Raw genomic sequence first — 14,457 nt, 5'->3', positions numbered from 1 at the left:
GTCCGTTCCAGTTTTATCCACCAATAAGCTATGTCCTTGAGCTCCTGCCCACTCTCTAGAGAAAACTTTTATTTCAAGGCATACTCTGGGATTCATATGTAATAGGGATGGTTCTGTTCCCAGGAACTTTGGGCATATTTAAAAACTGGACTGGAAAAATCTGTGACTAGAAAAAGGACATTAAAAACAGGTACTCATTTCAGTATAAAGATATCTGAGGAAAAGAATAAAAAATAATTCAAAAAGAAACAACAGAAACAGGTACTCATAAAATACTTCACTTCTCCATAATAAGGTTTCTATCCTAGATTCTTTCTCACTAAACTACAGAGAAAAAGACTGTGCTTTGTTCTGTTATATGCATTCTGTCCACTTCTACATAGGCAAAATTGACTTTTAATTTTGATTTTATGAATGCATACACACGAGAACTTTGAACAGTTAGTATAAGGTGGAAAATCAGAATGCATGCCATATATAATGCCTTTAATTTTGAGATTATGCTGGCTCTGATTAGCCAAAAGAAGGAAGTAATGTATCACATTCTGGTTATTATTTCAGATCCTTTAGATTACTGTAATAGACATGTAATAATAAACACAAAATCAAAAATAAACATGTTATATATCACAACGCATGACATAATTTCAGATCCTTTAAATCACACAAGTCATCACTGCCATTTACCCAGCAATCAGTTGACTTGATTCTTCAAAATCTTGAGGAACTCAGCCTTCAAAACCATTACTTTTTCTTTGCTAATGTTCCTTCAATAGTCTTGACACTTTTAAACTAGAGAGTATAAATCCACAAGGAATTGTTTTTATAATTTTATGATGTCTTTATTTTAAAAATCATTTACATGGTGGTTCTCTACCTTGCCTTCCCTTAACCAGCACAAATGAGGTTATACCTCACTCACAAATTGTTTTAATTTTATCAATTTGATTTTCTTTATTTTATAATTCCTACATAAGCATAGCATGGAAGAAAAAAATTACTTTTATTCTGAAAAGGAGCACAGTATTTTGCCTTTTGAGAAGCTCCTGAATTAAAACATTAATTCCGAGCTAATTGTGAATATGAAACATTCTTAAGCATTTCATATAATCACTAACAGAATGTAGAGTTAAGGTTTCCAACTGGTTCTAATCACATATACGTCTTCCTAAAATAAAATGTTTAATTATACTATTTTGCTGAGAAAAATTTTAAAACAAAAAATGTAAATATTAACTTTTTATTTCTATTTTGCCATAATATGGATTTAAAATTTTAATTTAAATTCACATTCCATAGCAACGGCTAATATTTTCAACTTTCTCCCTCTTCAGCACATACACAAGTCTGTATTCATAGCCTGTTGTAATAGACAAGGTTAAATGTAGCCTAAATGTACATTCCATTTAAATGCTTTCCTCACTCACTGGCGATTGGTTATCACTAGAGAGTCATCTGTGAAATCTTACTGTACATTCCTCAGTCACCTAGTGAAGGTGTACTGATCCACCTTCAGGAGCAGTACAAACCTTTATTGGTCACTTCCCAAGCAACTTCAAAGAGCAGTAACTCCTCCACAGGAAGTTCTTCGACTTCCCACCGGGGAAGCCCACTCAGGGATGTTACCGACAGGGATCGGCCTCGAAGCATTCTTCTTACGGTCCTCTGAGATTCCTTTGAATCCCTGTTTCAATTAGTTGTAATCCCAGGAGAAGTGCACTTAGACACACAAAAGTTAGAGTTGGCAGAGTTACCAGGCTTTGGTAGCTTCTCTTGGGAATAAACTAGTAGAATGAAATCTTATGTGCTTCCAAGAGAATTCCTGGTGGAAGGAGGAATTCTTCCTCCTCTTTCCCGTCTTTCTGGGCAGGTATTGTGAGGACAGTATCTGCCCTATCAGTATCTACCCAAACAATCCAGAGCTGTCAATAGAAAAATCCTCTGATTCAGGACACCGGAAAGCACCTCCTGGGATAGGCAGGACATGACCCAAGTTCAGCCTTTTAGCCCTTGTCCTTTTGACCAGACTCCTAGATTCATACAGTTACTAATGCTTATTTCATCATTTCCAAAGTGATCCAATATTGGCAACTCCCCTCATAAAGTTTGCAGGCCTCCTTAGATTACATGTAGACTGATTGGGACATATTTTATGCTTTAAATCCCTTTGGATTTCCTAAGTATTCTTCTTTCTTTGGATTCCTATTTCTAGAGCTTTTAAAAAATATTCCTAGTTATTTTATTCTACACTTACAAATCGAATTTTGGTGATAGCCAGAGATCCTGATTCCCCCTTTTCTTACTTACTTTTCTTAAAACTTTCCCTATGAAAAAGCATAAATTTCAGTATGTCTTTGGGTGTAACATGAAAAAAATGTAGTTTTGACTGGTCAATAATCATCAGTCAATAATTTTAATGAGGTAGAAAAAATTAATCTTTGTCATGTTTGTACATTTCCTTCAAATATTATCAAATTGATAAAGGGTAATTCAGTCAATGTAAATGTTCAAACATGGGAAGAAAACTGCAAAAGAAATTAGATTCTAAACTATCATCAGGATCAGATTGCAGATAAATGGCCTATGTTTGCTTTTCCCTTGTGTTTCTATGTGTATAAATATATAGTTCCAATTTATTTACACACCCATACACACATAACCTATATTGTACCTACAGAGAGTTGATGCATTCACAAGCAAGCTTAATTTTGAGCCATCTTTGCAGATGTAGCTAAAATCAATATCTTTACATTATTATTCTCTAGAGCAGCAGAACTGAAGCTCATATAAAATATCCTTCACATTAGAATTACCATCAGAATTGTCAGTAATTTGCTACTTGATAATACTATTTTAGTACCTTTTATTAGGTTTTATATCATTTTCTATATACTTGGTCTTATTGACTTACACTTATTTCAATGACTCAAGATGGGCAGAACCACATTTCATTATATTACATTAATAAATCTATGTAAGTCAAATAGATTAAATATGTCAGCCTGAGGTGGTAGTACACACCTGTTGTCCTAGCTACTCAGGAGGCTGAGGGGGAAGAATCACTTGAGCCCAGGAGTTTAAGGCCAACCTGAACAACCTAGTGAGACCACATCTCTTAAAAAAAATAAATTAATTAAAACAAAAATAAATAAATGTCTTCTATGATTTTGTGACACATTTGATTCTTATCTTTGTCCAGAAAAGTACATTTAAGTACAAAGTTTGTTATCCATTTGTGTTGTGAGAAAAAGATTATATGGCTAATAAAAAAAAAGTACTAAAATAGAAAACATATGAGCCCAAATGATCAAAATGATTGTCTCCCTTATAAAATGGTTTGCTTATGTTGACATAACCTCTGAGAGTCCTGCAAGTACACATTGCAGTAAAACTAAACCTAAGGACACGTTGACAGGAGTGAGAATGGGATGACAGTGTGATGACAGAGTTTCACGTTTGCAGTTTTCTGTCCCAGCAGCCTTGAGATTGGTTCATCCAGTGTCACACAGGCCACAGGAGCACACTGATCCATATTCTCCAGCTTACACGATAAGGCGAATTATTTATTTACAATCTGTTCCAGATATCAACTGCTTAGTTGTGAGTTAGGCACTTGTGGCATCACTTACCTGCTGTGTAAACTTGAGCCAATTTCTTACCCAAGTTTTTGTTTTCTTGATAAAATGGGGATGAGATAATCTGTGTAAGTCACTTAACATAGTGCCTGGTACTATGCCAACCACTTTAGTAATCTCAGCCTTTTTTGTAACACATATGGTGGTTTAGTAAAAGCTTTCCCTAATGGCAGAGGTTACCACTGAAAAGGAAAGGGTTTTGTAAAAAGAAGGCTTTACTTTTCTTTCATTTTTTTGAATGTTGTACCACCTGTATATATTACCTGATCAAATGCCTAATTAGAGAAAACTTTTTTTCAGAAAAATGACCTTAAGATCAATGAGTATATTTTATAACATCCTAAATGAAAATAAGTAGGATGTAAAATAAAATAAGTAGTATGATTGATTTAATTTTGTGAAAATGTACTCTATACCTCTGTTCATGAAGTATATGTAATAGAAGGCTGGAATAGACATAAACAAAAGATGGGCAGCTACATGTAAAAACTCTTACAATAGTTGTCTTTAACTGGTTGTAATTATGATTGATATTTGTGCGGTATTTTTGTTTATTTGTGTTCTACACATTTTCTGCAATAAATGTATACACACATACACACACACACACATATATATATATACACCATATATAGGATGAGTAACAGTTTTCAAAAGTTTAATCATATAAATGAATTAAATACACATGATTTTTTCACACATTCACACTCATTATTCTGATTTTTTGAAATTTCTAGTCTTTAATTCCCATTTGGCGTTTTTGTGTCAAGTACCAGCACTCTGAGCCACATGTCCTCTCCTAATGATCCCTCACAGTAGACTTATTCTCTTGATCCTGTTATTCTCAACATGAGAGCATCCTTTGCCAATTCTTTGCTTGTTAATGGTAAATATCATTTTCAAAGTTGTTCATTGGGTTAAGAGAGGTAAAATAAGTGGAACCATATGAATTATATCCATGAGATGGATATATCTTCATCTATCCATAGTATCTGGATGAATTCCCTTTGTTCAGATATTTGTGCAGAGAAAGGCAGTCATTTGTGCAATAAGATTTGAAGAGGAATCAGGGAAAGTTCTCTTCCCCCCATATCCCTGAACATTCTCCTATAGTGTTTGTGCTAAAAGCACAAATTGATGAGATGAGAGCAGAAAGAGAACAGTCATCCTGACAGAAAGGGAGATGGGTTTTCTCCAAGTTGGGAGAAGCACTCGCAAAAGTCCCTGATACCAAATTTTATACTTATGCTAACATTTTATCACCCGATGAAAAGAGGTGAGAGGGCAAGTAGGAACAAATGAAGACTTGTATTTGGTTCCCTTGGTAAGTATTCCAGCAGAGGTCACTAGATACATTTAGAAAACCATACATTTGCTTTGACAGTTTGGAATCTTCTTAGAAGTCTTCCAAAAAGCCTTTAGACTTCCAAGGCTTGACTTGCCTGCAGGTGCACATCCTGAATAACTTAGTTAACGTATTTATGGAGCACCTACTATGTGCTACTATTCTCGTCACTGAGAATATTTTCAATAAACAGTAGACAAGTCTTTGCCTTCATGTGGACACATAGACATTAATCTTGTAAACGAATTATGTTATTTCAGGTTCTGCTAAATTTCTGGGGAAGAAAAACTGCAAACAGTAGTGAGTGCTATTGGATAGAAATGAGTGCTTTAGGTGGGGAAGTCAAGAAAGTCCCTTTTGAGGAAGTGATATTTGAATTAGGATATAAATGATGAGAAAGTGGAGATCTGAGAGAAGTGATAGCAAAGCCTTTAACTCTTACAGAAACAGAAAGAAGACCAATGTGGCTGAAGCCAAAAGCATAACGAATGAGGGGAAGCCTGGAGGGGATGAGGTCAGAGGAAAGTGGGAAATAGATCATAGAGAAGCTGGTCAAGAGCGTGGATTTTATTTTGGTTGTAGTAGGAAGTCATTGGAAGGTTTTAAGCAGGGAACTTTTTGCTACAAAAAAATGGAATGTTGAGAAGTATAAGGGAGGATGCTTGGAGACTGAGGTTATGAAGCCTGCATATCACTCGTAAATTCTAGAATGTAAAACTTTATTCATTTGATAGATAATCCCTGTATTCTTCTGAATGTCATAAAAGCAGAAATGAAAGTTAGTTATTCAGCATTTAGTCTTTGCCTTTTAAGGTTAGAGAGAGTACCTTTGTTTTCCCACATAGTATCTCTATATAATTTTGTGTTCTTATCTGTACATTGCTTGTATGTACTTTATTATGTGTGTAGTGATGTTGTTACTACAGAAACTGGAGAATTAAAAGCCGTAAGTCAGGTACTGTGATTATGATTCTTGCTCTCATGAAGTTTACACTCTAGCAGAGAAAGCAGGTATTAAACAAGTAACTAAAGGACTTTGGGGGTGGTGAATGGAATACAGAATCTGTGAGAGCATGTAACAATAGAATTAACTCAATATGGAGTATTGAGAATGATGTCCCTGAGAAAATAATATTTAAATTGAGATCGAAAATGGGAAAAGCTAAGGAAGAAGTGTTCCTAGCAGACAAGCTAGTGCATGCAAAGACCAACAGAAATAAAGAATGTGGTAAATTCAAAAAACTGAAAGATCAATATATTTAGGTTCAGCAAACTTGAGGTAGAAAGTGATATAGGAATGAATCTGGAGAAGTGGGAAGGGGCTAAGAATTTTGAATTTATCTTAATAATAAGGAAAAGCCATGATAGGATTTGCATTATTTTATTTCTTTATAGTTTTAACTTTTAAGTTGAAGTGGAACACATAAATAGCAAAGTGTAGAAATTATAGCCCAGTGAGTTAATACAAAGCAGACACTTTTGTGTAACTATTCAATAAAAAATTGGAACAAACAATACCAGAGTGAATTTTTTTCAGAGAACTGATTCCATGGTATGACGTATTTCAAATAGTGGATCATTCTAAAGATTTGCATTTTCCAAAGATCATTCTCACTGCATAATTGAGAATGAGTTAAAGGAGGGATGAAACTTAAGGTGATGTGTTTGTAGCATTATGGAGATGTATTATGTGAACATTTAACTCCTGAACATTTAATTACATCAGCTAGACAAAGAGAAGATAGAAAAAAACAAGAAATAACACTTTAAATATCCTGGAATAATTTACTCAATGAAGAGACAGGATGGCCCAGACTGAGGACCTGCTGGGAGACTGCGTTTTTTACAGTCAGTCTTTTCAGAATCTGAGTGTCTCACTGGTTGAATGTGGTGAAGGGTTGGCACACACATTTTGACCAGAATCCCTACCTTATATACTGGCTTTAGAACCCAGCATCAGTTAAAATGACTCCAATGTGTCTAGACTAGAGAAGGTGGCTGGTTGCACTAGAGTGATGGCAGTGAGATTAGAGAAGTGGGTAGTGAGATATGTTTGAGGTAACAGTTTGTGGAGTTGATTGGTTGTGGGGAAGGGTCAATGCCTAGGTTTCTAGTTTGGACAACCAAGTGGATGGTCATGCAGTGTACCACAATAAGAAATATTGAGTGTGGGAGGGAAATAGATTTACTTGAGAGATTAGAGAATGACTTCTGTTTCTGATGTGGTGAATTTGAGACACCAGCCAGATGCTCAGTAAGAAGTTAAATATTATGCCTACTAAGAACCTGAGATGAGAGATCTGGGACACAGTTGGTAACTGAAGCCATGGGAGTAGTAGGTTCTGAGGAAGAGCAGGTGCAGGGTGGATAGGGTAAACTACATGAAGCAGAGCTCCAGAAGGGTCAACTTTTAAGGCAGAGGCCACAATATGGTGCAATGAGTTTAGATTGGTACATGCAGTGTTGCCACAAAAGAGTCAAACATCTCTCAAAAGAGATTTCACATAAAGCTTTGGATTTCTCTTCAAAAATCAGATCTGGCCACTCTGGATTCTGTTTGCATGGCTTCATGAAATAATGAGCTGGAGCTGGGTAAATCTCTCCTGAAATCACCACAGTCATCTCAGTCTCTATGAGCCTACGTTAACTGTCAGGTTTCTAGAAACACTTAAGCTCCTGAGTTAATTTTTTTTTCCATGCACATTTGGAGTTGCTGATCAGGAAGCAGCCAAAGACAAAGCAAGAAATTATCCTTAAATTAAACTTACAATCCAAGCTGACAATGCCCATCCATCACATTGAAGATTGTGAGAGAGATTTTTGACCCTGACTGTTGAGATTATCTTAGTATAGACTGAATTTTACCCATACACTCAGAACTTGTTTTTGGAATAGAGCTTTTGGTTTGTTGATCCCTCTTCTCTAATTTTATTTTAAACTCTTCTTTTGCTACACAAGACGAAAGGATTAGGAATGGTAGCTATCGCTTCTCGGCCTTTTGGCTAAAATCAAATGTGGGAAAGGTAGCTATAGCCCCTATGGATAAAGAAGTAAACAAATAAGATTTTGGGTAAGAGAGAAAGCAGTGGGATAATATCTCTCTGGGAAGAGATCAAGTCATCCAGTGACGTTTAATCAAATGTGTTGCTTTGGTCCTTATCTCATTCTGTGACATCCATGTACAGTCCTCTATTTTCCTAAGGAATTTTTAATAAAATAAACATAAAAAAATCTTTGAATAAAAGTTTACGAAGCAGAGCCTGGAGAGAAAATGTGCAATGATAAGAGCTTACGTGCCAAGAGTGGAAGCCAAGGCTCGATGACACTTTGAGTTTACCAGGAGAGAGGGAGCAGAGTAAAATTGTTAAAAACTAGGGCTTTGGAGTCAGGCCAATCTCATTTAGAAGTGAACTACTTACCAGACTGTAAAATGGGGGTGATGATATTCACTTCATGAGGTTGCTGTGGGGATTAAATGAGCATGCATGAATGTTCTTTGTACAGTGTCTGCCAAAGCCTGCACTGGCTCAGAGATCAGGGATTCCAAGCCAGATGCATGGAGTCAACCTGATGGCCAGCCAGCTCAAGCTGCTCATCTGCCTCCTGCAGGAGACCATCATTTGGCTGCCATCTAGGCTCTCTTTTCTCCACGCTCTGCTCAGGTGAGAGATGCTGATATGAAGGCTAGGAATACTGAACTACAGGCTTACTTTTCTGACATTCTCCACCAAATTTAAGATACGAAATATTGTCAAATATTATTTACATGGTGATTTCGTATGAAGCAGAAGCATATATACTATGCAGAGGCTTATAAAATATACAGTGGTATATACATATGAGTAAATGCCAAGTATTACAAGGATAAACAAGTCAAGTAATATACGTGGCAATGTTAAACTTTTTTTTCCAAAATGGTATCATGAAAATAGTTGATGAAGCCAGGCACGGTGGCTCACGCCTATAATCCCAACACTTTGGGATGCCAACTTGAGGCCAGGAGTTCGAGACCAGCCTGACTAACATAGAGAAACCCCGTCTCTACTAAAAATACAAAATTAGCCGAGTATGGTGGTGCATGCCTGTAATCTCAGCTACTAGGGAGGCTGAGGCAGGAGAATGGCTTGAACTTGGGAGGTGGAGGTTTCAGTGAGCCAAGATCACGCCATTGCACTCCAGCCTGGGCAACAAGAGTGAAACTCTGTCTCAAAAAAGAAAGAAAGAGAGAGAAAGAAAGAAAGAAAGAAAGAAAGAAAGAAAGAAAGAAAGAAAGAAAGAAAGAAAGAAGAGTTGAGGAAAATTTTTTTTTAAAGTAAAGAGGAAAATTCTAGTGTTGGTACAGGTGTGGCACTAAATTAGTTTCTGTCAGGTGGGATGCCTTTTGGTAGTTACCTTTTTTACCTTCTGTGTTAATGCTCAGTGTAGTTAGGCAAACCTGAGAATCAGTCCTACCCCACCTTGAGGAAACCCACAACACATGAGACTCCAAGTAACTCCTTTACCATCAAAGCACGTCAAATATCTCCTTGAGATCACATTTTTAAAAAAATTTAGCTGTTTCTGTCAACCTAACCTCTATTTGCATATGGAGAAGGCATAAAAGCACATTCTCACTAAACGCAAATCTGGATGTGGTAGTGTCAGACCAAGAGGAAAAGTCGCAATAGTCATAACATTACCTAGCCCTATTATTATCACAATTTTGAGGGAAAATTAGATATTAAGATTTAATGTTAAGTTATACTCACATTTAATGTTTTTGTAAGATTATATTTTCCACAAGACCAGTACTGGGTTCAGTCACTATACTTGGAAGAGAAGTATTACTTTATGTGATTGGCTGTTCCATATGCACTTTGACGAGAAAACAAACGGTTCCTGTAACACTTTAACGTTTTCCAAGGAATATTGTGGAATCACTTTCCTGATAAAAGATAATAAAACCCTTTGATGTTGATTTAGGGTGGAAAGTTGATAAAAAAGTAGAGGGATATTAGAAACTGTCAAGAGATTTTTTTTTCTAAGTTTATATGCTAGCCCACAGATGCCAAATATGTTCTATTTGTTTTAAGAAGCCTTTCTAACACAGTATGAAGAAAACAGGTGGGGGTGTAAATACATGCTTCAACATAGGATATCTTAAGGATTAAGAGCATTGGTTTAATTTGGGGAGTTGCCTGTTTTTAGATGTGTGATCTCCAGCAAGTTTCTTTAAATGAAATCAGCTTTTCGCTAAATGTATGCATAGCTGCCTAGTTAAAACCACAATTGAATTAATAAATCAATGATGAATTAATGAATTAGAGATGAAAGTAATGCTGCTCTTTATCCTACCCACAAGGCATATTAACATTATTATGGCAAAAAAAGGTTTTATTTTTTAAGACATAATATTTAGAACCTTTGGTTTTGCTAATAAACTCAAATGTATTTTTTTTTTTTTTTTTTTTTTTTTTTTTTTTTTTTGAGACGGAGTCTCGCTCTGTCGCCCAGGCTGGAGTACAGTGGCGCAATCTCGGCTCACTGCAAGCTCCGCCTCCCAACTCAAATGTATTTTATGAATGAAGGTAAACCTTAAGAATGCTTACTTTTTGGATTATGAACTATTCTGGTTTCCCATTCATCCTGGAAACATGGTCACCTAGCTGGAGAACAAAAATACCACAGATTTCTGGAGATCAGGTGTAGGCATGCAACTAATTTTCACCAAAGCAATGTGAGCAGAATTGATTCATGACCTTACTTTGCTTTCCCCCAAAACCTCATGATTTATAAAAAAAGATTTCTTCCTGAAAATATATTTTATACCATCGTAATAAGCTAAAAAGTAATTGATAAGTAAAGGGAAGGTTATTCCTGAGGCTTGACCCAGTCAAAAATGATTGAGCTGCAATACAAGCAGATACTGCTCGGGTAATCAACACTCCAGATGTAAGGCATGCAATCTCTTCCAAAACAACCAAGGAAGAGTTAAAAGTACGAGCAATATATTAGTATTATCTATTTGGCAATTAGTCTAGCAGTTCTCATCTTCAGGGGAAAGATTGGCAAATACATGTAGCAGTAGATATGTCATTAAAAACTGATTTTATGAGTCTTTAAGTCCTAGGACAAATTAACTTCTGGATTGAAGTCAAAAATACTGTTTGTTCTGAAAGCATTTATTGCATCAATTTTGCTACTGGCTAAAATTAGGCATTGTTGAGAAATAGGACATAAAGTTTTCACAATATTACTTGTGGAAAATAGGAAAAGACCTTGAAAGTAGTCTTTAAGGTTTATTTTGTCTTCAACCATATAAATCTTAATTATGAGTTTTAAAATATCCAAATACTTTTATAAGAGAAAAAAGTCTACATATTTGAAACTGGGTGAATTCTACAAATGATGAAGAATGGCTTTTTAAGTTTTTACGAATTACTAGTTCAATACCTGCCACAGTTCATTACACCACAGGTGCTTTTGGAAGGTGCTAGAACATACGTATGAAATTAGGAATTTTATATTGATGGTGTAAAATATTAGAGATCACCTCAATCAAAGTGCACATTTAAAATAAATATTTTTGTCTCCTTTGGGGAGGAGTAGTGCAGTTTGTAGAATAACAGGAAGAGGAAGTTGTTATCTCTCCTGGACATCTGTTTCATTCTCTTTGGGTTTTTTTTCTGAGGGCTTCAGAAGATTATAATGGCTAGAATTTTACTCTTCTTATGATGGTAATTATTTACCAAATGATATTTTTGAAAAACATGCTCATGGAAAATTGGCCTCCTTATATCTGACCAGAAACTGATCATCTTCTGGTGCAATTAATCCATTCTCTAGAGTCAGTGCAGCAGACAGAAATTGGACTCATTAAAACAAAATTCTATGAGGAATACTGCTCACCCGGTTTATTGGTGAAAACTCCAGACAGCAGAAGTTTGAGTGTAATTTAGGAGACTTTCACCCAGTTAACATATTTAATGCATAATAATCTTAGGAGAATTTTGCTAATTCAGAATTTTATGAAGACTACAGGATTAGTTATGTAAGAGTGAATTCACATTGAATAACATGAACAAGTTTTAAATAGTTAACTTAGGCATAATCTATGCAGCAAAACACAAACGATAGTTCCATTATTCATTCCTAGTTTCTTCCTTGCAAGGAATTGCTGAAAGCTCTGACTTAGAAGCAACTGAGAGAAGATTTTTCCTCACACCACTTCTGAACCTCTCTCTTTGTGGAGTTGCCCAGATTTTATTGATGCTTTTCCTAATGTTTCCTGGCAATCTGTCTGTCTCATGCCACACCATCCTGGGAATTGTTATTTTTGTTTCGGAGTCCTTTATTAGTGAAAGAGGCTGGGCAAGGATCAGACTACACCGGTCGCGGTCAAGAGATCTTTATTGGAGGTATCGAGCGGAGAAGGAAGAGAAAAGAGAAAAAAGAGAAAGGACAGGGGAGGGGAGGGGAGGGGAGGGGAGAGGAGAGGAGAGCTGCTGGTGTGCTGGGTTTTATATCCCTTGGGCCTACGTGGGGCGGACCCAAGGGAAGGCGGGAGATGCTTCTTTCTGATTGGCCCTCCTTTGGCGGGTTCAGACAGTGCCCCGTCAAGGAGGGGAGAAGAACCCGGAACCGGCGCCATTAAGGTACCCGTTACCTAACAATTAGTACTTCCAATTTTTTCATTCTGCATCTGGAAATGTTCACAGTTTATGCTCTGAGTTGTACTGATTTTCTCTTAAATATATCTCAAAGGAGTGCATTTTCCCCCACTACCTGTTCTGCCACTGAGAGGTGACAGAATGCTGGCGGTCCCTGCAGCCCTCGTTCGCTCTCGGTGCCTCCTCTGCCTGGGCTCCCACTTTGGTGGCACTTGAGGAGCCCTTCAGCCCACCGCTGCACTGTGGGAGCTCCTTTCTGGGCTGGCCAAGGCGGGAGCCGGCTCCCTCAGCTTGCAGGGAGGTGTGGAGGGAGAGGCGCGAGCCGGCTGGACTTCCGGGTGGGCGTGGGCTTGTCGAGCCCCTCACTCAGAGCAGCCGGCAGTCCCTGCCGCCCCGGGCAATGAGGGACTTAGCACCCGGGCCAGCGGCTGCGGAGGGTGTACTGGGTCCCCCAGCAGTGCCAGCCCACCGGCGCTGCGCTCGATTTCTCGCCAGGCCTTAGCTGCCTTCCCATGGGGCAGGCCTCGGACCTGCAGCCCACGATGCCTGAGCCTCCCACCCCCTCCATGGGCTCCTGTGCGGCCCGAGCCTCCCCGACAAGCGCCACCCCCTGCTCCAGGGCGCCCAGTCCCATGGACCACCCAAGGGCTGAGGAGTGCGAGCGCACGGCGCGGGACTGGCGGTCGGCTCCACCTGCAGCCCCGGGGCAGGATCCACTGGGTGAGGCCAGCTGGGCTCCTGAGTCTGGTGGAGATGTGGGGAACCTTTATGTCTAGCTCAGGGATTGTAAATACACCGATCAGCACCCTGTGTCTAGCTCGAGGTTTGTGGATGCACCAATTGACACTGTGTCTGGCTGTTCTGGTGGGGCCTTGGAGAACCTTTGTATTGATACTCTGTATCTAACTGATCTGATGAGGACGTAGAGGACTTTTATATCTAGCTCAGGGATGGTAAATGCATGAATCAGCGCCCTGTCAAAACAGACCACTCGGCTCTACCAATCAGCAGGACGTGGGTGGGGCCAGATAAGAGAATAAAAGCAGGCCGGCAAGCCGCTCAGGTCCCTTTCCACACTGTGGAAGCTTTCTTCTTTTGCTCTTTGCACTAAATCTTGCTACTGCTGACTCTTTGGGTCCACACTGCTTTTATGAGCTGTAACACTCACTGTGAAGGTCTGCAGCTTCACTCCTGAAGCCAGCGAGCCCACGAGCCCACCGGGAGGAACGAACAACTCCAGAGGTGCCACCTTAAGAGCTGTAACACTCACTGCGAAGGTCTGCAGCTTCACTCCTGAGCCGGTGAGACCACTAACCCACACGAAGGAGGAAACTCCGAACACATCCGAACATGGGAAGGAACAAACTCCGGACACGCCGCATTTAGAACTGTAACACTCACCGCGAGGGTCTGCGGCTTCATTCTTGAAGTCAGTGAGACCAAGAACCCACCAATTCCAGACACACCACCATGATCCAGCCACCTTTATCTATAACCTATCATCTGTAACCTTATTTATAAGGCAGCCTTAGCCTTCTGACTCCTTCTAACTAGACTTCCCCCTTTTTCTTAGCTCTGCCTGCCACAAACAAACACAGTCATTTCCCACATGGCAGCCAATGTAATCATTTCATAGGAAACTATGACCATATTTCTATTGTACTTAAAACATCTCATCTAATTTCATCATTCTTGGATAAGTCCACCACCACCAAAACAACCACTGCCCCCCCTTCCACCCTACCCAAAGGAAAACCCAAAACATCAATTCTGCTTGGCAATTCAAGTAATTTTATACTGGGAAGAATGGATATCTTTATAACTTTGT

The 14,457-nt window shown here is 38.6% G+C and overlaps 2 protein-coding genes across 2 annotated transcripts in view; one reads left to right on the top strand and one right to left on the bottom strand.

Moving 5' to 3' along the window:
- Positions 1-1,650, bottom strand: part of GYS2 (glycogen synthase 2) — a 63,234-nt gene extending 61,584 nt beyond the window's left edge. The window contains exon 1 of the mRNA XM_055280414.2: positions 1,530-1,650. Within this exon, the coding sequence (XP_055136389.1) occupies positions 1,530-1,650 (121 nt within the window). The remainder of the gene's footprint in view (positions 1-1,529) is intronic.
- Positions 1-14,457, top strand: part of SPX (spexin hormone) — a 245,495-nt gene that overhangs the window by 68,967 nt on the left and 162,071 nt on the right. The window lies entirely within an intron of this gene.

This window comes from Symphalangus syndactylus, chromosome 5 (assembly GCF_028878055.3).
Source record: "Symphalangus syndactylus isolate Jambi chromosome 5, NHGRI_mSymSyn1-v2.1_pri, whole genome shotgun sequence".
In the NCBI taxonomy this organism is placed as follows: Eukaryota; Metazoa; Chordata; class Mammalia; order Primates; family Hylobatidae; genus Symphalangus; species Symphalangus syndactylus.
The sequence above is the reverse complement of the archived record's forward strand: the minus strand, read 5'-3'. Positions and strand labels throughout refer to the sequence as shown.